Here is a 22414-nt window from a genome sequence, read left to right as displayed (position 1 = left end):
TGGGTCCTACTTCTTCAAAGATTTTTCCAAGATGAATTGTTGCCTGTGTGAGAAGCGAAGTCGATTACTTTAGGGGGTAGAAATTTTTGTCAGTCAGTTTGACCTGCGAGCCCACTGACTCGCACTGACTACACAGTATCTGAAAGGGCAATCGTCTACCATGCAAAGGCTGTCTTGCTTGTGTCGATGGCCGGCGCTTTACGGCCCAGGTAGGTGTTAACGCCGGGCCAGGCGTGGATTGTCGGAATCCCGAAGCATGTTACGACAAGACGCGGTTTGACGTACACCTAGGGCACCTCGTGTTACAGACAGTTCCACTGCTTGGGTAGTCCTCAACAAGTATCAATGGTACACGGGAAAACGGTTTCCGGTTTTCCCAGGAACTCCCTGCAAATTGCATATATCTTTACTACAGACTACCTGGGAAAACCAGGAACCGTTTTGGCCGTGTAGTACTCAATGAGTATCAAAAGTAGAACTCAATGAGTATCAAAAGTAGAACTCAATGAGTATCAATAGTAGTACTCAATGAGTATCAATAGTACACGGCAAAAGTACCGCCTAGGATTCCCAGGCTCATCATGGGAAAAAGGGCCTATTTTCCAGGCCCCGCCTGGGAATCCCAGGCGGTACTTTAACCGTGTAGAACTCAATGAGTATCAACAGTAGTACTCAATGAGTATCGATAGTAGAACTCAATGAGTATCAATAGTAGTACTCAATGAGTATCAATAGTAGAACTCAATGAGTATCAACAGTAGTACTCAATGAGTATCAATAGTACAACTCAGTGAGTCTCTATAGTAGTACTCAACGAGTACACCATTCTGCAAAACAGCTAGTTATTTCTTTGCAGAGTTATCCGGCTGGAGACCGTCCGTGGCATTCCGGCCGCGAAATTCAAATAGTTGCGCGTGGTTGCGCGGGTCAAGCCGTGTGTTGGCATGTGTCCCCCCGGCCGCCAGGGCCCCGCCAGGGCCAGGGCCGCCCTCGGCCTTCCCCTCCCCCTCAGCCTCGCCCTCCGCCCGGCCGCTGGCTGCCGCGCTGCCGCTGGCTCGCTGGGGTCCGGCGGGGCAGGACCGGGCAAGCCGGCCGGGGCCGGCCGGCAGGCGGACGCGTCGTCCCGGACCCCGACAACGGCGCGGCCGGCGTGGCCCCCTCGGCCCTGGCGGTGTGGTCCCCGCCGGTGCCCTGCAGACTGATTCCGAGAGTCGTTTTCGTCGCTCTGTGTCTCTCGCACCTCCAACGGCCTCGCCATGAGTGCGAGGGAGAGCGGCGAAAGCGACTCTCCGCCTGCTGGCGGCGTGGGCCGTGGCGGCGGGGCGGCCGCCCGGCGAGGGAGGGGGAGGGGGGCGCCGGCCGGCCCGGCTCAAAGTGGCCAGCGTGGTGCGTCGTGCGGTGCTAGTGATCTCGCGGATCCGCCCGGTGACGGTACTCTCACACACTCGTCACGTGCGTGTGCCCGCCCCGAACTCGTCCCGAGCTCCTCGCCGCCGGCACGCCGACCTCCTCGTCAGCATGAAGCTCCTCGCCCTGGTGAGTCCCGTACACCACCGACACCACCCTTGTAGTGCAACCGCCGCCGCCGCACAGTAGGCCAGAAGACCGGCGGGGACCCGGACGGATTTTGAGCTGTACGTAGTGTCACTCAAACCGAACGTGTGACCCCGCCAATGGATTGCTTTTGGAAACGATGAATCCATCGGTGAGGTAGTGACCACTGATGGGGTCGTTCAGGTCGAGTCCTGTTAAAGGACTCTGGTGCTCCAAACGCGTCTAGAGTTGGCCACATCCACCGGTCTTCTGGTCCAATGTGCGTCACGTTTGGTTCAAATAGGGCATTTCAGCGACTAGGTTTTTTTCCTCGGAGCAGGTTAGGGCTGGAAGCCAAGAGCCGCCAAATTGACCGGAAACACGTGAACTTGCTCATTTGTAGTCGTACTGGCTCAAATATTGACAGGACTTGAACAATTCTGAACCACAGTCGTGGTGCCACACTTTTGCCTGAGGCTGTACACGGCGGGTCAGTTGGGGCAGCGGCCCCCGACCAAGCAGCACACTCGGAACGCCGGGAACACGCTTGGTGAATTTGTGGAAGAATAATGCCCCATGAATCAGTGTCCTGCTGTCCTGTGAAAAATTGCCAGAGGTACTTGAACTTCACGTCGCAGTCCGTGCGCAACGAAACATGATTCTGGTGCGATCTGAAGTCCCCTCTTGGCGTAGCACTCCTCAGAGTCCGGAAACGTGCTGGGTGTCATACGCAAGGAACATGATTCTGACGCGATCCTGAAGTTCCCCCTTGGCGTAGCAATCTTTTGCGAACCTTGCATGAGGTCTCACGCATATAAATGATTCTGGTGCAATCTGAAGTCCTCTCTTAACGTAGCACTCGCCAGCGTCCGGAGAACTTCACGCACGAGGCCACGCGTAGAGAAACATGGTCTTGAAGGAGCCCTCTGTAGCGTCCGCGCCTTCATGGCTTTCCTGGGACGTCGCGACTCCATACTGACTGTCGGCCACACTGGCACAGGCATGGCTCAGCCAGGCCCGGTGTGCCGATGTGCCGGTGTGGCCGGACAGGTCCGGTTGGACTGTTTGGAACGGGCCCAGACCTGGTGACAGACTTGGACATGTAATGTGGCACCGCGGGGCTGCACCTCGCAAAACCGTTTCGCTCGTCCCACTCGGCTCTTGGCTCGGCTCGCCGAGGCCGACCGTCGCCGGGCCGGCGTATGTCTCGGCCGGAACGTTGACTCGAAGGGGGAAAAGGCCCAAACGCGTTCACCCGTAGGACCACTCTTATTCACCGGCGTCGTCAAGGTCTTGTTTTTGTTTTCCTCTCTGCGACGAAAAGCTTGTGAGGAAATAAAAATAAAATCAAGAGAATGCACTGCAAAAATTTGTTGTCACTTGATGTTAAAATCGTTGATGACTTTTTCACCACTTGCAAATGATGACAATGTCATCATAGCTCCTATACTTATTGCATGGGCATTACAACTATGTCATCGAATGCTTTTGTGGCATCCTTGTCAGGAAAGTTATCCTTGAAACTGCCATCAGTGACAACCAAAATTTTCAGTGTCGTCAGAAAGGCGTTCTGGTGATATAGATCTAAAACGTTTTTCTTCCCAACATTTTTATCGGTCGTGTTTGTGGGTGGGGGTATGGGGGTGGGGGGAATCGAGGAAACACCTTAAAACAATTTAATGCACTCTCAGAATGATTTGAAACGATGCAACCTGCAGACGGGCGATGAATTTACGTTTGTCATTCATTGGCTGGCTTCGAGCAGCGCGGCTGCAGATTAGCGGAACGGTTTGGGTGACTGGCAGACAGGCATACACAGCCGGACAGACAGACGGACGGACGGACAGGACCAGGTTTCCTCAAACTGGGTGGCGTGACTCCGGGCATGCAAATACCCTAAGTTCTCCGCCGCCCTCTGCACACAGCGGCAGGGCGTGGCCACTGCAAGGGAAGGGAACGCCCAACGCATTTCTTTTTTTGGAGTACACCCCTACAAATGTATGAAATACGTGATTCGTGAGCTTTTAAGATTGAAAAATATTTTGAATTTTGTAGAATTTTTCATAATTTGGGATGTTTGCTCTCGAAAACCTCACAAACTATTGTAGGCCAAGCAAAGAAAAACGTCATGGCAAAGTAATTAGAGCATAAGGAACTTACAATGGAAATACTTCGTAATTTACGAACTGTTACTTCCTGTAACAAACTAAATACTATGTACCTTTAATACGTATGTATGTGCAATACATATGCTGAGAGTACTTCCTAAGGTTTAGAGGAAGTTTTTTTTTCGGAGTCGTTTGCTTTTGTCGTACCGCACATCGTTCAGGCCGAAAACTCGGGATACAGGAAAGACCAAAACTTGTGAGTAAGAAGCCAGGAGCATGTGCTGCGCGCGGAAACGAGTATTAACGAAGACGCGCACGCTGTCGTGCGGCCGGTGAGAACTTCCACAAGGCCGCGGGGGCGTTGACTTGGTCCATTAATTGCTGGGCACCGATTTAAACGAAAAGACGTCCCCGTGGCACCTACACTGTAGAGTCAACAAAATGTGACTTTTGTCTGGCTCGTTCGAATAGGATACGTCACATTTCGCTCGATCGTGACACTCCACGGCCGTTTGATCAGGGTGTCTCATTCGTTTGAACGTGGATCAAAAGTCAAACGAATGTCAACGTCGTGTTCAAATGAGCGTGACAAAGTTATCTTTCAAACGATTGAATTCACATTAGTTGGTTCTATGGTAACTACCTTCATCTTCGCGGAACCAAACAGTTTTTTTTTTTTTTTTCAAAGGAGCTTCTTTATTTTTGCATAATGGGGCGGTGTTTCATTGCAGTGTTAGAAGGGTACTTACCATTTCAGGAAGCTTGTTGCTTTCGTTTTGTAAAATTAAAGAGGTCTCTTTAATTACAATTATGTTCGTAAATGCCTCGACCATGCAGATGCTTCTATTATAACCTAACGTAACCTTTGTAAAAAAAATTGCATCGCAGATTTAAGAGAGAAAATAATGGCGAAAACGTAAAAGGAAACCGGAAACCATCCAACACTCAGGAAACGCTCAGGAAAATTAATGCGAAACGAAACGTTTAATGGAGCCAGCAGGGTATTTTTGACCATTTTTTTAATCGTAGATTCAAAGAATTTTCGTAAACACTACAATTTTTTTCTTATGACACAAATTTCTGCCTAAACTCGCCGGCCATCATCACAGAGAAGAGACGTTTTGTTTCTTGTTCGCGCGAGGCAGGGCAGGCAATGCCCCCTGCGGAGCACGGCTGACGTCGCTGACGTAACGGGTGGCGGTCAAGACATTGACACTGAAAGGCCGGCCGACACGGAGCGAGACAGAGCCATGCACCGGGGGCGTGGCGGGGCGTGGCGGGCTGGAAACAGACTCCGCCCGTCGCTCTGTCTCTCTCGCACCCACTTAGGAAGCCCCATGAGTGCGAGAGAGACAGAGCGACGATGCGCGGAATCGGTCGACAACGTGAGAGCGTGGAAAGGGAATGGGGGGGGGGAGGGGGCGGAAGGCATTGTATGCTGATTCGGCGGACGACTTGACGTGCGAACCACGACTGGAATGACGGATTTACTGCAAAAAGGGAGCGAGCAGCAGGCTGATTCCGAGAGTCGTCGCTCTGTCTCTCTCGCACCCTCACTGGACTCCCCATGAGTGCGAGAGGGACAGAGCGACGGAAACGACTCTCGGGAATCAGTCTGCAGGGCGAGGAGGCTCCGTGCGGGGCTCGTCCCAGCCTCATCCTCACGGCGATAAGCCGCGGCTGGCAGCACACCGTCCCGGAGTTGGTTTTCGTCGCTCGTCTCTCTAGCACTCATGGGGCATCCCGTGCAGGTGCGTGAGAGACAGAGCGACGAAAGCGAGTCCTTAGCTCTAGGCGCTGGCCGCCAGGCGGACAAGCCGACCGTGAAATTCGCGCCCACCGGCTAAATCTCGGACTAGGCGCGAGTCGTGAACATGCACGGCGGCGATCCGCAACTTAACCCAACCTTTCGATCTTCAAGATGCACCTTTTTTGCAATTTCGTTTAAATGTTTGTTGTTCACTGAAAAACCAAACGTGGTTAGACCACACAACTGGTGTGGTCAAATGGGTGCCATTTTGACCGCATCAGTTGGTGTGGTCTAGACCACGTTTGGCCACGTTTGGTGTAGTCTAGACCACGTCTGGTATGGTCTTTCGCACCAAACGTGGTCTAGACCACACCAACTGATGCGGTCAAAACGGCACCCATTTGACCCAGTTGGTGTGGTCTAGACCACGTTTGGTTTTTCAGTGCTTTTCTTGTTGGTAACAGTTCGCCTTCTTGAGGTCGTTGCACGGGGGACTGTCGGGAAAAGTGCCCTCAAATCTAACAAACACCAACGAACTGCAAGTTATGTCATCTGGCGCTGGTAAGGCCCGGCCTTGCGGCCCGGCACTGCGACTAGGTGAGGTGTCCGTGTTCGCAGTGGGCGTGGCGGCGGCCTGGACGTCCGAGCCTTGCCTTGCCTGGCCATATAATGACGGCATTCTCCATCGCCGGCCGGTGTCCTTATTACGCCAATTTGTTGCAAACTCGCCGCCGAGGCGTTGACCCCCGAGAACACGGTGTTGTCCCGGACATGCAGATCCAGGCCCGTGGTGGCGTTCAGGGAGGAGCACTTACACTTGAACAAAAAAAATTAAATTATGAAGATTAAAAATGCCTAATTAGGTGTCATCAATGGGAGCTCACTGCAAAGCCAGTGGTAAGTTTGCTTGCCACAAAATTGGCAAGCCGTTTTGAATGCCAAAATTTGGCAAGCTTTGGTCAGAAATCCTCACAAGCTTGCCAAATTTTGGCAAGCTGGATGGTATTTTCAGGACAAACTTGCCATGTTTTGGCATTCAAGACGGCTTGCCGAATTTGTGGCAAGCAAACTTACCACCGGCTTTGCAGTGCACTTGAACAAAATTTTAAAATTAAACTGTGAAGGTTAAAAATGACCAATTAGGTGTCATCAATGGGAGCTGGTCGAGGTTCGGGACATCGAATCCAGACGGGGGTTTGAACCTGGGTCTGAACCTCTCCGATTCTCTCGAAACTGGCACCGTTGGCTTTGTCTCGTCGCCGCCTGCACTGTGGGAAAAAATCACAGTAAATCCTGTAGTGATTAGTACAGCTGTCACTGTAGTTCAGAGTACAGGATTTACTGTACCTTTTTAACAGGATCTACTGTACTTTGTACGGGATTTACTGTACCACAGGAGTGGAGTACGGAATATCCTGTACCAGGTACAGTAGATACTGTAGCCAGTCACGGTAAATCCTGTGTTCTGAACTACAGTAAATCCCGGCAAAAAAATTAACGGGATTCACTGTGGTTTTTTCGCACAGTGTGATTCCAAAAATACTCCTGCTAGCTGTATCCGTTGACAGTTTCAAAATTTCTGCTAGGTTTTGAAAAGTTTCTGGGTCCATTACTTTTTGAACTCTTTCAAGTGTGGCAGCCCTGCTACCCGGTGGGAGCACAGCGTGCGAGGGGGTAACCACTCACGTAATACCCTGTACACAAAAACCGTGTATTACGCGTAATACACGTGATCGTATACCAGTTTTGGGTCAAATGTGCCAAATTTTGGCCTTTCAGGGCCGTAATACACGTGTAATACACCCGTAATACAGCGTAGTACCGAGTAGTCTGTACACGATTTCGTGAAGTGTTTACCCCCTCGACAGCGTGCGCTAGAGGGGGGCTCGGTCGGCCCGGCAACGCAGTGACTCACTCCGCGCGCCGCAGCCGCCGCAGGGATGTGCCTGCCAGGTTTGTTGTTGCTGCTGTTTCCCTTGTTGTCGTTTGATATCATTCAGCGCCTGTTTTCGGTGACATTGAACCAGTTTCGAAACAAGAGTCGCCTTACGACCGCGCGTCTCCGCCTGCTCGGCCTGCTCGCCGTTACCCGAGGTCGATGGCACCCCTTTTGTATTTAAACGGAATAGCTCCGCGTACTGCGTCCCGATTCCGAGCGTCGTCGCTCTGTCTCTCTCGCTCTCACGGGGCGTCCCGTGCAGGTGCGAGAGTGACAGAGCGACGACTCTCGGGATCAGTGTGCCGGTCCGGACGGGACGGGTTGGCCATCCGGGGAATCGGCGTTTTGCTTCGGGGAACGCACTGTAAACAAAACTTTACGACGAGCAGTAATTACAGGACAAACTGGTTGACATAATGAACTGGTCCGCCCTTCGCCAAAAAGTCCGGTCGGCCGACCCGGTCGCCGGATTGCATCACTCATCTGCAGCGCCCGCTCGCATTCGCTACACTGGCAGGAAAAAGGAGCAATGCTTCCCCGCGCACAGTGGGCCAGAAGACCGGTGGAGGCGGCCAAAACTCTAGACGCGTTTTGAGCTCCAGAGTCGCTCAATGGGCCTCGAACCGAGCGTGTGACCCCACCAATGGATTCCCCGTCCGGAGAGCAATCCATTGGTGGGGTCACACGTTCGGTTCGAGTACTGTTTAGCGACTGTGGAGCTCAAAACGCGTCTAGTTTTTTGGCCGCCTCCACCGGTCTTCTGGCCCACTGTGCCGCGCTTCGCCGTGGTCATGAACCAGTTAAAGGTCTTCGTCGATCCGTCCGTCCGAAAGTCGACAAGTGGCCGAGCGGCTCGCTGTGCCGCTTGCCGGGCTTGCCGCTCGGGGCGTCGCTGCAGGCCGTAAACCAACTGGCGTCGCTCTGTCCCTCTCGCCCTCGCGGGGCGCCCCGTCTGGGAGCGAGAGAGACAGAGCGACGAAAACGACTCTCGGAATCAGTCTGCAGGTTTATGTTACGAGAGCGTAACGGTGCCCCCTCATCTTCCATTCAGCGTCATAAACCGAATCTGTGTGCGAAGTACAGTCCCACGCTCCTTGTTTTTTCGCCGGCGGGGTTTTTATTTTGGGCATAGCTGTCCGGGAGTTGGCTGGCTGTTGGCCCGGCCGTCGGTCAAATCGGAATGAAGACACTGAGCAATGAGAATGCCAAATTGAAGTCAAACGGGACGTGTACGGTTTCTGATAAAATTCTTCAGTGGTGCTTTCGCTATTAGCTTTTTGGATGTCGTTCCTTTTAATTTCGTTGAGTTTTTTTTTTTTAATTTGCTGGTTTGTTTTGGCTCTTTTGAATATTTTTCTCAGATTATGAGCCATTTTTGAATTTAAGCTTCTTTGTGGCTGCACTCGGACTGCACAGGTGAGGAAAGGCAAGGAAAAAGGCAGCTACACGGTAAAAAAAAGTAATCCAACGAAAAAGAACTACGTTAGTCTCGTAACCTAAAAACTTTGTGACTGGCTCAGCACACAAATGATGAACAACTTTTCAAATTCGATGCTTTGCAAAAATGCCCCTTGCTCGTCCCTTGCCACTCCCTGCTCTGCCTTGGAGGCTGCCTTCCCTTGCCCGTCCCCGTGCCTGGCTTGCGCCGGCTTGTCCAACAGGTTTCCGAGCGCGGGGCCCCGCGTCTTTGACCGTTTTGCCTCGCGAACTACAGAAACACATTATGGACCATCACAAGAAGAATCCCTCCGAGGCCCGGATGTGCCGAAAAAAGGAACACTCTGCAACGGTGCTTCCACACTGTTATTCAACTGTGACGTCATGTCCGTTTGCATGTGAACTTTGTCACGTTCGTTTCGATACAATGTCTCGTTGGAACGTGGCACGGCCGGAAGTTGGGATTTCACATTATTCGTTTGAACACGGATCAATAATCACACGAATGTGACATCATATTCAAACGAACGTGACACAAGTCACCTTCAAACGAAGTGACGTCACATTCTTTGAATAAGTCAGATGCTTTCACTGCACGTTCAAAAATCGATCTACCTGAAACGAGCGGTCGAAATGACGTCAGTCAGCTTCAGGATTTTGACTGAAATTTCGTCGGAAATTCGACCGTCGACACCAAACCGACGTCCGTTGAGCTGCCCCTCCCCACGCGGGGTCCCACCGTGTCCTAGGGCATCTGGCCCCATAAACTCTGCCCACCACCGCCGCGCCAAAGATAGGTCCGCCGTTTGACAGCCTCGATATTTATTTCGTTTTAACCGAAACAATAAATTATTGATTTTACGCGCCAACGGGGTAGGGGGTGTCGTGGGGTTGAAGCGCTGTATAAATTTACGAGGTCCGTACAGTAGTGTTGCCGCGCCATGTGCTTCCAGTGCCGGTACGGAGCGAACCGGTTGGCCGCCTCCTCCTCCTCACGCGCCGAGTCCTAGACCGAGACCCTAACCTAGACCTTCGCTCGGACCAGTGTCTGGTCTGGTCTGGCGCCCAAGAGCTCGCGTCTGCCACACCCAAAAAAAAAGAGGTTGTTTCTTTTGACTTGAGTTGCTTTACCTGGGACAAGTGAATTTAATCCTTATAGTTTATTTCCTTGTTCCAAAAATTACAAGTTATATATACAAATTTGTTTATATCTTCAATATGCACAAATAGGGCAACAGTTATGGAGCAAAAGTCGATAGGCATTTAGCGTGCAGAGTCGTTGAACAGAGTTCGAACCGAACGTGTGGCCCCACCAATGGATTCCTCGGTCGGAGAGCAATCCATTGGTGGGGTTCCACGTTCGGTTCGAGTCCCATTCAGCCACTCTGGAGCTCAAAACGCGTCTAGATCTTTTGGCCGCCTGCGCCGGTCTTCTGGCCCACTGTGAAGTGTAGGCCGGCCGCGCTGCACGACCGCGCGCTGAATTAGGGACGACTTCGAAGAATTATTTATGGCCGTGAATTCATGAGGGGCCCTTACACAGTGTACACGCAAGCCGAGCCGATCCAGCGAATCCGCCGCACTTTTGCATGGCGACCGCACACGCGATTTCTCACAATTAGAATCGCATTACATCTGCAACCCACACTGTGAGAATTTGTTGTCAGTTTAATGACGCAACACTGGTTGACAATGTCGTCGCAAAATGGTGACATTTTCATCAAAGCTCCTGTACTAAAGGCGTGACAACAATGTCATCAACTGGTTTCGTTCCATTCTTGCAAGGAAAATCAGTCTCCAAATTGTCTCCGAGTGACCTGTAAAATTTTCACAGTGCGTCTGCAATCCAGCCAGGCGCAATCTTATTTTTCGCCCTGTACCGATCTCCCAGGTTTCTTAAGTTGGAAGTGGATTTGAAAAATGTGGAAGTGATGCTCTCGGCAGGTGGTCGAGTGGGCGTGCTGAGCACACAATATGATTATAAGCGATAATCTCGGTTCTGGCGGGGCGGGGTGGGGCGGGGTGGGGCGGGCGTGGGCGTGGGCGGCTGGCCGTGTTTCCAGTCGCGAGTTTACCGACCCAGGCGATCGCCGAGGTGTTAATGACCCAGCCAATCTTTCTTGTCCCTGCAGCTACCTATGCCAGAAGACCGGCGCCGGCGGCCAAAACTCTAGACGCGTTTTGAGCTTCAGAGTCGCTCGGAGTCGCTGTACAGGACCTAAAACAAGCGTGTGACCCCACCAATGGATTCCTCGTTCGGAGAGCAATCCATTGGTGGGGTCACACGTTCGGTTCTAGTCTCATTTAGCGACGCTGGAGCTCAAAACGCGTCAAGAATTTCGTCGGCCTGCGCCGGTCTTCTGGCCCACTGTGCGCTGCCGGGCTCGTGGGCTGGCCTGTAAAAGCGCCGCGTGCGCCCGGGGCTACCGAATGCCCAGCCTGGCCCAGCCTTGCCGGCTCGCGTGTTCGAATTTGGCGACCGTATCACGGTGAAAGAATCGAGGAATCGGAGAACCAAGGCGGCCGCTCGTTCCAGGAGTCGCTCCTCTAATCCACCGTCGTCCAGTCGACACGGAAAAAATCGACTGGCTGAATTCGATAGCTGTATCGATGGGGGCTTATGCTTCGACCGGACACCTGTAAAAGGACTATGTACCAAGCTGGAGTTCGTCATGTGCTCGACAATGACGAAAGCAGCAGCTGCCACCCCTCCCCCTCCCTCCCCCCCCCCAAATCGTTTTTCCTTCCGCCGCTTTGAAGTCGCCGCGCCGCATGCCCCAGTTTCCAGTGCAGGCCGCGAGAATTACGTCACGCGTTACATTAATGAGCATCGAGAATCGTTACGGCGGCGTCTGCATCTTCCGCCCCTCTCCACTCCCCTGACGCGCGGAGCGACATAACTTAGCGCGAACCCTCCCCACCCCCTGCTAAGGTCATACCCCTTCCCCCTATTCGGCTCCCTCCCTCACCTCCTTTCCCCTCCCTGCACCGCCACTGCACCTGCGCGCGTGTGCTGCACTGTCTGGGTCGGGTCTGGGGGTGGCCGCAGATCGATCTGCACGGCGATAAGAGGGGAGGAGAAAACGGGCGCGACACCAGCAACAGCATCAAGAGCCACATCAGCGTCAACACATCGAGGGGTCCTATTCAAAAGATCTTATCTGGGAGTTTCCCCCAAGATAATCTTATCTGAAACGCAGGCGAATTTCACTCAGTTTGACCATTTGGGATGGGTACGAGAGTAAGCGGAATATATTTCTGCATGCACTGTTGGTTTCTTTGATCTTTCAACTTCACATTTAATAAGTGAATTTAATCACAAATTATATTGATTTGTGGCTGTATCAAATGATCAAACTGAGTGAAATTTGCCTGCGTTCAAGATAAGATTGTCTTGGGGGGAACGCGCAGATAAGATCTCTTGAATGACCCCTCGACATCCACATCCACCCACAGCCACATCAACATGAACTCATCCACATAAACATTCAAAACTCCCACACCCACATCAACATGTACATCAAGAGCCACATCAAAGGCCACATCCACATCAACATTCACAAATACTTACAGCCACATGAACATGCACATCAACTAAAGCGTAACTGTATGCTTGAGTCAAGCAGGGAGAATCTTGACGGTTGAGCTAGCTGTTACGCTTGATTTAAAGCGTAAACTGCACTGAAAACGTAATGGTCGGACACATGGCCAAATTATGGCGTGACAAAAAGTCACGCCAAAAATTGGCGTGACACGAAATTCACGCCGAAAAACGGCGTGACATGTGAGTCACGCCCTCATTTGGCGTGATTGACAACGCGTTTTCTGAGGCAAGTCACGCCAAAAAGCGGCATGACAAGAAATTCACGCCAAAAATTGGCGTGAATTTTTGAGTCACGCCGATTTTTGGCGTGACTTTTGTGTCATGCCGTTTAATGGCCTGACACTTTATTCACGCCCCTGCAGCGGCACGAAGTCACGCCGGTAGATTTTCAGTGTGATTACGCTTGAAAACAGAGGGCAATAGTACGCTTTAGTTTCACCAGTATTCATGTTTCCGCAGTAGAATTCCGCTAAACATGCCCATTCGCTCGTCGAGCCCCTGCAAGGGCGAGGGTAGGCCAACCGCCCGGCACGTGCGCGTAACGGGGCGGCCTACCCTCGACTTCACAGGCGCTCCCGACCCTACTGACTGATTCCGAGAGTCGTTTTCATTGCTCCGTCTCTCTCGCACCCATACGGAACGCCCCGTGAGCGCGAAAGAGACGGAGCGACGAAAACGACTCTCAGTGTGCAGGCCACCTCCACACACGCCGAGACCAGCAATGCTGCGCTGCAGTTTATTTGCTTCTTTCTTCAATCAGAGGCCGACAGTGTTGCGTCCCTCTCACAATGCAATCTTTTTTGTCTGATTGCTTCATTAAAAAAGAATTGAGCCATTTCACGCGGCTGCGTGTGCCACGGCGTGCATTATTATTTCAGAACGAGCAGAGAACACAGCGCCGCGGCGACTGTTCTCATGTAATTACAGTACGAATGAATCGCCGGGTGCGGATTTGATATGCAGCAGACTGATTCCGAGAGTCGTTCTCGTCGCTCTATCTCTCTCGCACTCATGGGCGTCACGCATCGGTGCGAGAGAGACAGAGCGACGAGAACGACTCTCGGAATCAGCCTGCAGTCGTGCTGCAGCGCATCCTTTTTATTTCATTCATACGAAAATGACTGCCTCCCATTGACGCTCCGCAAACACGGCGCCTTCTCCTTTTGCCTCGTGTCGCTCCAGCTCCACAGTGAAAAATAATTTCGAATTTCGACGCGGAAAATGGACCGAAGAATACGGTACGGAAACATGTAAAATTGTACACTGAACACATTGTGCTGGAAAACTGGTGGAGGCGGCCAAAATTCTACACGCGTTTTGAGCTCCAGAGTCCCTAACCTGGAGTCGAACCGAGCGTGGGACTCCAGTGGATTCTTCGTTCGGAGAGCAATCCATTGGTGGGGTCACACGTTCGGTTCGAGTCCCCTTTTTAGCGACTCTGGAGCTCAAAACGCGTCTAGAGTTTTGGCCGCCTGCGCCGTTCATCTGGCCCTGTGGAACGTGCGTGTTCTATGTAAACTCATGTGAGAACGCTTAAAACCTTACGAAGTATTTTGAGCATACATAATGCAAACTAATTCACTTTGTTATACGAAGAAATAGTTCGTAAATTACGAAGTATTTTCTTTGAGAGCTTACGTATGTATGCTCAAAATACTTTGTTATGACAACCTTCTTTTCTTTGTAAGGTCTAAAATAGTTTGTGGGATATATTTTCTCGGTGAGCGGGTACGGAAAACGAGTACGGAACTTCCATGGTTAGCAAGTACGAGCGGTCCAGGCAAATTGTTGACCGTACTCTATCGGCGCTTTTTTTTCTCCCAGTGATCGCTTCTTCGTTGCCCGGCCTCTGATTGGCCGAAGTGGCTGGCCTTCCGTAGGACAGGTGGGCAGGCGTCTGGAGCGTCCGCAGCGTCTAGCGACGAGGGTGGCAGAAAAAAAGACGGCCGATTATCTTTTTCCATCTCCACCTTCGCCGCTCTGCTCCGCTCTGCGCCGCTCTGTGATCGATTTCCATCCTAGACGCGGAAATGGGCGGGAAAACAGCGAAAACGCCTTCACTGCGAAAAATATGAACTCGTGTCTGGCCGCTCGCCGGACCGGGCCTCGGTGTGTCACGGATGGACCGGCGGACTGATTCCGAGAGTCGTTTTCGTCGCGCTGTCTCCCTCGCCCTCACGGGGCGTGCCGTACAGGCGCGAGAGAGACAGGGCAGACCCTCGGAATCAGTCTGCAGCCGGCAGCCTCTCCAGCAGCTTGCGATAATTAACGTCCTAATCGTTAATGGAGCAGCAGAGTCGTTCCGAATGGTGTCTTCGTCGCGCCGTCTCTCTCGCACCCCTACCGCACGCCCCGGGAGAGCGAGTGAGACACAGCGACGAACCGCCACTGTTCGAAATCAGCCTGCGGACCGAATTAGCGCCGCTGTCAAGCTAATGCGTACCGATACATTTCGCATAGTATCCGCATTCTGGATGCTAGGCCACTTTTGGCCGCGACCCGCGTGGTCCGGGGTCAGGGTCGCTGTGGATTCCGCGTACCTAAAGTGCGGTCTGCTCGTCGTCCAGCAGGACGATGATCCTGAGAGAGAGAGAGAGAGAGAGAGAGAGAGAGAGAGAGAGAGAGAGAGAGAGAGAGAGAGAGAGAGAGAGAGAGAGAGAGAGAGAGAGAGAGAGACTGCAAGTCCGGGTGACTCCGATAAGGGCGACTGGAATGAGGTCTGATCGAGGTCCGCCGGGTTCCCCCGCCACATGGCGACACCGAGTGACTTTCTGTTGAACTTATGTAAAACGTGTACGAAAACAAAGGTACAGAGGTATTCCTTCGAAAAGGAGTGTCCAGGAGAATTTTTGACCAGACTTGCTCCGTAATTTTTTTCTGTAGTTTTATCTCCCAATGTTCGCCGCCCACCTGCCTCTCAATTTCCCATAGAGGCGTCTGAAACCAGTGGCTCCGCCGGCCGGCAGCGTGACCCTGGAGTTTAAAGCCCCGCTTGGACCTCATTGACGGGGGCAGGGGGGAAAGGGGGGGGGTTGTTGTTTGATTGGTTGCCCACCTTCGGGCGCCGGCCGGCCAAACGCCCCTCCCGCCCCGCCCCGCCCCGCCCCGCCCCGCCACGCCTCCCCCAGTGGCCCGAACCTAACCCGACCCGGCCGGTCCTTCTGCCGCCCGTCGCCGGCTTTGCAATTTGCAAACAATGGTGGTCCGCGTTTGTAGCGGTTCACCCAATTCCGACCCGGCCGTCCGGACGCGTCCGGCGGGGTTCGGTTTCACCGCCACATCGTGGCCGCGCGCCTCCTTGGGGACTCCGGGACTCCTTGGGGGACAGGGCAGTGGCCGCGGCCATCATGCCGCGACTCGAGAGGCGACGAGGCGACTCGGGACGGGACGCCGACTGAACCAGTCCGCGTTTTGAATAGATCTAGTTCGGCAGAGTTCACACGGGAAAAAAATTACTTTGTTGTGGTGATCCACACTGGTAAAACTGAAGCGTAACTCTATGCTTGAGTCAAGCGTAAAGTTACGCTTGAAGACGTTACGCTTGAAATGAAGCATACTCTACAAATTCCCCCATGCATTTAGATTGGGGGAATCTTGGCGGATGAGCCTGTTACGCTTGATTTCAAGCGTAACCTGATTACGCTTGAAAATACATAGAGGGTAATACTACTAGTTTTACCAGTGCAGCTTTGTTCGATAAGTTAAAATGTTCGATAGCTGCAATCGAAAATCCGATACCCACTGGTTCCTACGACCGGACAGCAAAGTCCACCTCCATGGAGGTTATCTGCAGTTATCCTCTTACGAATTGCCTACGCACTGACAGGCGTTTTTTTTTCTGCCACAGGAATGTGGAACGTGTCCAAATTTTGTACAATGAATGGGGAAACTGTTCCCCCCTCGAACGAGGAACACAAGTTCTCCTTTTCGGCTGTCGCTGAAATAGCAGAGGGCGCCAGCCGACCTGCTCGCCTCGGCCGCCTGCTTAACGGACCGATTACTTCCATTACGCAGCGGGCTGCACCGGATCAACGCCGAGAGAGAGAGAGAGAGAGAGAGAGAGAGAGAGAGAGAGAGAGAGAGAGAGAGGGGGGGGAGAGAGAGAGGGGGGGGGAGAGAGAGGGAGAAGGGGGGAGAGAGAGAGAGGGGGGAGGGAGAGAGAGGGAGAGAGAGAGGGAGAGAGAGGGAGAGAGAGAGAGAGAGAGAGAGAGAGAGAGAGAGAGAGAGAGAGAGAGAGAGAGAGAGGCGAGCGACGACAGGGCGGCGTTCAACCATTCCGCGCGATTAAGTGCCGCCAGTGGCGGATCCGGAGCCGGCCCGAGAGAGGGAGGGACAAAGTAGCTCTCGTTGCCTTTTTACAGGAGCAAAGTGTGGGCCAATTGTCCCCTTGCCCCCCCCCTCCCCCCCCCCCCCCCCCCCCCCCCCCCCCCATCAGCGCCGCGACCTTCGACGACGCGGCCCGTCGGCGATCTCGTCAGCAGACTGATTCCGAGAGTCGTTTTCGTCGCTCTATCCCTCTCGCCCTCACGGGGCGTCCCGTATAGGTGCGAGAGAGACAGAGCGACGGACGCGGACTCTCGGCATCAGTCTGCAGCGACCGGCATGCCGCGGCACTGACGTCTTGTTCACTGGACTAATGACAAAACAAACGGCTAAAACGGAGGGCGGGGTGAATTTGCATCTAAAATGGCGGCGCGCTTTAAAAGTCTCCCGCTCGGGCTGTTGCAGGTGGCGGCCCTGGTGTCGCTGTGGGCGCTGCGGGCGTCGGCCTACACACTGTACAACACGCAGCCCTACTACGTGGCCAAGCCGGTCGGCCGGAACGCTCAGGTACGTCAGTGGCGCGGGTTCGAACCGCGCGCACGCAGGTAAAACTAGTAAGCAGGCGCAGTGGGCCAGAAGACTACCGGTGCAGGCGGCCAAAACTCTAGCCGCGTTTTGAGTTCCAGGGTCGCTAAACAGGACTCGAACCGACTGTGCGACCCCACCAATGGATTCCTCGTTTCGAGAGCAATCCATTGGTGGGGTCACACGTTCGGGTCGAGTCGCATTTAGCGAGTCCGGAGCTCAAAACGCTTTCGGGGTTTTGACCACCTCCACCGGCCTTCTGGCCCACTGTGCCTGCATGCAGTTACGCTTCAGTTTCGCCAGTGTGCCCCCAAATTTCTTTTCGGGTTGGCTGACGCCCTGCCTCCCTCCCCGTGCAGGCCCAGCAATGCCAGTCGCTGGCCCAGCCCATGCTGCTGCTGGCGGAGCGCGCGTGCGGCTCCCCCGGCGCGCTCAGCGAGATGCCCCTGGTGGTGGTGGCGCAGGACTCGCTGCAGGTGGTGCGCGACGGCCAGGCCATCGGCCAGGCCCAGGTGCGCGTCGCCGCCCTCAACTCGCAGATCCCGTACGCCACCGTCTCGGGCTACAACCAGGTACCATGTCCAGACACTTGCTTTGGTGTGCTACTTGTTCCCTCAGCGCACAGTGGGCCAGAAGACCGGTGGAGGCGGCCAAAACTCTAGACGCGTTTTGAGCTCCAGAGTCGCTAAATGGGGCTCGAACCAAACGTGTGACCCCACCAATGGACTGCTCTCCGAACGAGGAATCCATTGGTGGGGGTCACTTGTTGGTTCGAGCCCCATTTAGCTACTCTGAAGCTCAAAACGCGTCTGGAGTTTTGGCCGCCTCCGCCGGCCTTCTGGCCCACTGTGCAACGTGAGCCGCGTTCGACGATGCCGCTTGCCGCTTTGCAGGGTGAGGCCCAGGCGCTGCGCGCGGTGCGCGTCGAGCTGCGCCAGCCCGTGTACGTGTCGTCGCTGCAGAGCACCGTGCCGTTCCCCGACTCCTTCATCGTGGTCCACGGCGTGGACGGCGCCGCCGCCCCGCTCGCCATCCGCACCGTCCTGGCGCCCGTGCCCGCCGGCACCGTGCTGTCGCCGGCCCAGCCCTTCGCCATCAAGGTCCTGTACGCCGTGCCCCTGGACCCCTTCAGCACAGCGCTGCAGCCGCAGAGGTAAGGACGAGTGGTGTACAGAGCACCGCGGCCAGAAGATCAGCGCCGGTGGCCAAGACGCGTTTTGAGCTCCGGAGTCGCTCAACATGACTCGAACCAAACGTGTGACCCCGCCAAATGGATTGATCTCCGGACGAGGAATCCATTGATGGGGTCAGACGTTCGGTTCGAGTCCTGTTTAGCGACTCTGGAGCTCAAAACGCATCTAGAATTTTGGCCACGAGCTCTAGCTGACGCGTTCTCACTCCTGCACAGGCAACCCGTGTTCAACTACTTCGCCAACAACTACTACGCCGACGCGCCGCTGTACAACCCCCAGCCCGCCCTGGCGCCCGAGTACTACGGGTTTGGCTTCGAGGACCAGCAGCAACTGCTCGCCCCACAGAGACTGCCCCTGCCTCAGATCCAGCAGCAGTTCCAGCCCCAGCAGCAGTTCCAGCCTCAGCAGCAGCCCCAGCAGGTCCCCCAGCAGCAGCAGCAGCAGGCCCCTCAGCAGCAATTCCAGCAGCAGCAGTTCCAACAGCAACAGCCCCAGCAGCAGTTCCAGCAGCAGCAGCCTCAGCAGCAGGCTCAGCAAGTGCCCCAGCAACAACCCCAGCAGCAGTTCCAGGTGCACTTCCAGCCCCGTCCCCAGTACCAGGTACGCCCAGCAGGCAGGCAACTTTTCTCACTCAGTATGTTAAATTGTAACAGGCAGTCATAAGACTTTCAACGGTGGAGAAAAGCACATGAAACTCCGCTAATGTTTACAAAACTATCTTTTTTTTTTTTAATTTTTTTGGAACACAGTAAGTATTTACCAGCAGAGACAAGGGACTTCATAAGTAATGTTTCCATTCAGTTTAAATTTTAAAAAAAAAATCTGTTTATATTGTTTCTGGTACAAAGATTTGATCGAAGAAAAAATTGAATTTAAGTCCACATTTTGTAATAAGCCTACAAGTCCAAGTTTTCTTATGGAACCCTAATCACTCTAATGGAGCGTGAAATCTTGGCTTGGGACTCTTTACGGCAGGTTCTGAGAGGCCAATTAGAAAATGTCATGCCAAACTTGGGCCTGATGTCGATTGACTATTTTTATTTATATTGATAAAAATTCAAGCAATTGTCGTAAGAGGAAAATAATTAGTCTTGCTATCGTATCTTTCTGTCACCTCATGCCGTATTGAAGCAGATCAAAGGTTACATGATTGTTGCTGAGAGTGACGATTACGTACTGTAAAGTGGGATTCGCTCTTCATTCATCAAACTCATTACATAATAAAATTAGAGATAAGTTTTGAACTCCAACAACCTGTGCGCAATCAAAACACGTTGCAATTTCGAACCATAATTTTATATCTAATTTAGGTGGTTGTCCCCTATGACAGATTCTTAGAAAAAATTTGTTCTATTACGTCTTTTGCGAAGAATAGAAAACAAATAGTGTCAAGAATTACCTCTATTGTTTCTTTATGACATGATTGATGCCTTGGTTTGACGTATGGACATCATGTTGCAACAGTTCCAGCCCATCAACAGCCCGCAGCACCAGACCTTCCAGTACCAGACCGTGCACAGCCAGCCCCAGCAGCCCCTGCAGTCACCGCCGCAGCGACCCATCCAGCAACAGCAGCAGCAGCAGGCCCAGGCCGTGCAGCCCGGCGGGCCCAACAAGCCTGGCGCCAACCTCGTGACCATCCTCGAGTTCCCCTCGTCCGTGGCCTCCCCCGAGTCGCTCTTCTACCAGCCGGAGGACCCCGACTCCGAGCTCGGCAACAGGCAGCCCCCGCAGGTACGTGGGCATGGGCAAGCCAAGCCTAGAGTCCAATCAAGCCAGGATAGCGCCGTGAGGGTAGGCAGCCCAACTCGCGGGAGCACATTGGGCTGCCTACCCTCACGGCGCTTGGTGCGTCCGGCTGACCTTCCCCCGGCGAGAGACGCCAGTGTCACCGAGTGTCACATCGCCACTGCGAGGTGGGCGGCGCAACGGAAACGTCACACAGTCTTGGCCTCTTTTGATCCTTGAACATCCGTTATCCACGCATACCAAACATGCAGTCAAACACTCCTCTTTCTGTCCAGGCGGTGAACCCCGCGGGCATCGTGCAGTCCACGGCTCCCCAGCCCAACCTGTCCGTGTTCATCAACTCCAAGGAGTCGTCGGTGCTGCAGAACCTCCGCGACGAGGCGGAGAAGGAGAAGGTGAACCGCAACAGGCTGGTGCTGGCCGGGCTGCGGGGCCTGCCGGCGCGAGGCCAGGAGGACATCAACCCCGAGCTGGACAGCGTGTCCGTGGACGCGCTCAGGGCGTCCCGCAGCAGCGGCGCCGCGGCCAAGGACGTCGCCGTCAAGGCACCGTCGACGTCGACCAAGAGCGACGCCAGCGCGGCGCCGGCGGCAGCGGCGGGGAACTGAAGCCCTGAGGCCGCCCGACACGGCGGCACGGCGGCGCGCACGTTGACACCAAGTGCTGAGCACACTGGGTGACCGGCCCAGCTCAACAAGTGCACCGGGCTTGAGAAGGACCAGCCGGGCCAGTCCCGAGCACCCACTATCGCCTCCACCGCGTCGGTGACGTCTCGATGCTAAATTATCCGCTCTCCGGTTATTTTGGCCTCGACGCGATGCCGCGTGACGTCTGGCGGACACTGTCGGCGTGTCGGCGGGGCCGCGACTCCGGCCGGACCGCCCCTAGTCTCACGCGGACCTCCTGGTGGCATCCATGACCTTCCCCATGGCTTCCTTCATGGCTTCCTTCATGGCTTCCTTCATGGCCTCCTTCATGGCCTCCTTCATGGCCTCCCCCATGTGCACCGGGATGCACCCCCTGCAGCACTACAGAGGCGCGAAGCTACACTGAAAATTTTGGTTGCCACTTGATGACAATGTGAAGGCTAATTTCCGTTACAAAAATGTCATCAAACCAGTTTATGATATTGTTTTATATTACGCACAGACAGCAAAAATGGGAGATTTCATGAAAATGTCCTCAATTTAGGATGAGTCATTGATGAAAAACTCATCCACTACTTTGTCATAAAGTGACAACAAATTTTTACAGTAGACTTCGAGACGCCTTTCTCGATGAAGTGCCCTCCTCGTTGCACATCTCATCTGCCCCATGTGCAATCAGAGAAATGCTCAATTTAGTTTTAAATCGTTTTAATTTCACCCCTTCCCTCCACGCTCGAGTCCACTGCTGCGCGGGGCATCACGGGAGACATATTATCTTTCCACCAATTGAGTTGGCTCTTGTTTGATTGGTTTCGTCTTCTTTGTTTTTCAAATTATTATAATGATCGATGGAAGATAGAGTTGTTGTGGCTCGGCATGAAAATCAGATCCCACATAGTTACCTAGGGTCGATGCAATTCATTCTTAAATATATTATAATTAGCATTAAGTGTTTGTGTGTTTTTGACCGTGTTCTTGAATGTAGTTTCTAATGCACTACGAGAAATTATCGTTCACTTTTATTAAATCACAATTCTGACATAGCCTTTAATCAGGCTCATAAAAAAATTCCATGACAGAATTCTTGTTTCTAATATTGCATTTTCATTTTCGCTCGGTTGCATAAAAACAACTGTGTATTGTTATTTGCGCAGCTCAAAATTCTGTAATCAGGCCAAATTACCCATTCAACAAATTTTGTGCAGGTTGTAAAATGTACATCCCTGATACAAATTATCTTGTTTACAACATAAATAAAAATTAATGTAAACATGAAATAAGTGTTTCATGCCTGTATTGTATGCGTACCATGTACGTACTAGGTATCTCATAAACAGGTACATGTACAAATAAACGTTTTTATAAATAGCATGGGTTTCTTTTATCCACTCCTTCTCCTAACAGAATAGAATGTTAAAAGTAAATTTTGGAAAGTGAACTTGTTGGGTGGATGAAGAGGAGGAAAGGGGAGGGGGGCGAGTGCTTCAAAAATGAAATGACAATAATGGTCCATATGACAAATTACGTTTACAGGCATTTGCCACAATCTGACATTGAAGAAAATCTGATGTCTGCATCGCCGTCTGCTGAGTCCAACTGCTCGCAG

General features: G+C 53.0%; 1 protein-coding gene across 1 annotated transcript; it reads left to right on the top strand.

Moving 5' to 3' along the window:
• The first annotated feature begins 1382 nt into the window (after window positions 1-1382).
• On the top strand, window positions 1383-22177 carry LOC117645004 (bromodomain-containing protein DDB_G0280777-like). Its single transcript, XM_034384874.1, has 7 exons — window positions 1383-1536; window positions 17100-17201; window positions 17579-17791; window positions 18113-18372; window positions 18628-19012; window positions 19877-20146; window positions 20437-22177. Exons 1-7 carry the CDS (start codon window positions 1519-1521, stop codon window positions 20767-20769), a joined length of 1581 nt encoding a protein of 526 aa, XP_034240765.1. The 5' UTR covers window positions 1383-1518; the 3' UTR covers window positions 20770-22177.
• The last annotated feature ends 237 nt before the right edge of the window (window positions 22178-22414 follow it).

Source organism: Thrips palmi, unplaced genomic scaffold (genome assembly GCF_012932325.1).
Source record: "Thrips palmi isolate BJ-2018 unplaced genomic scaffold, TpBJ-2018v1 HiC_scaffold_1, whole genome shotgun sequence".
NCBI lineage: Eukaryota > Metazoa > Arthropoda > Insecta > Thysanoptera > Thripidae > Thrips > Thrips palmi.
The sequence above is the reverse complement of the archived record's forward strand: the minus strand, read 5'-3'. Positions and strand labels throughout refer to the sequence as shown.

Excerpts from the sequence above, each read along its gene's own strand:
- LOC117645004 (XM_034384874.1), top strand. Across the intron at positions 19,013-19,876 it reads AGCCCCGTCCCCAGTACCAG|TTCCAGCCCATCAACAGCCC; the intron begins GTACGCCCAGCA and ends ATGTTGCAACAG. Across the intron at positions 20,147-20,436 it reads GCAACAGGCAGCCCCCGCAG|GCGGTGAACCCCGCGGGCAT; the intron begins GTACGTGGGCAT and ends CTTTCTGTCCAG.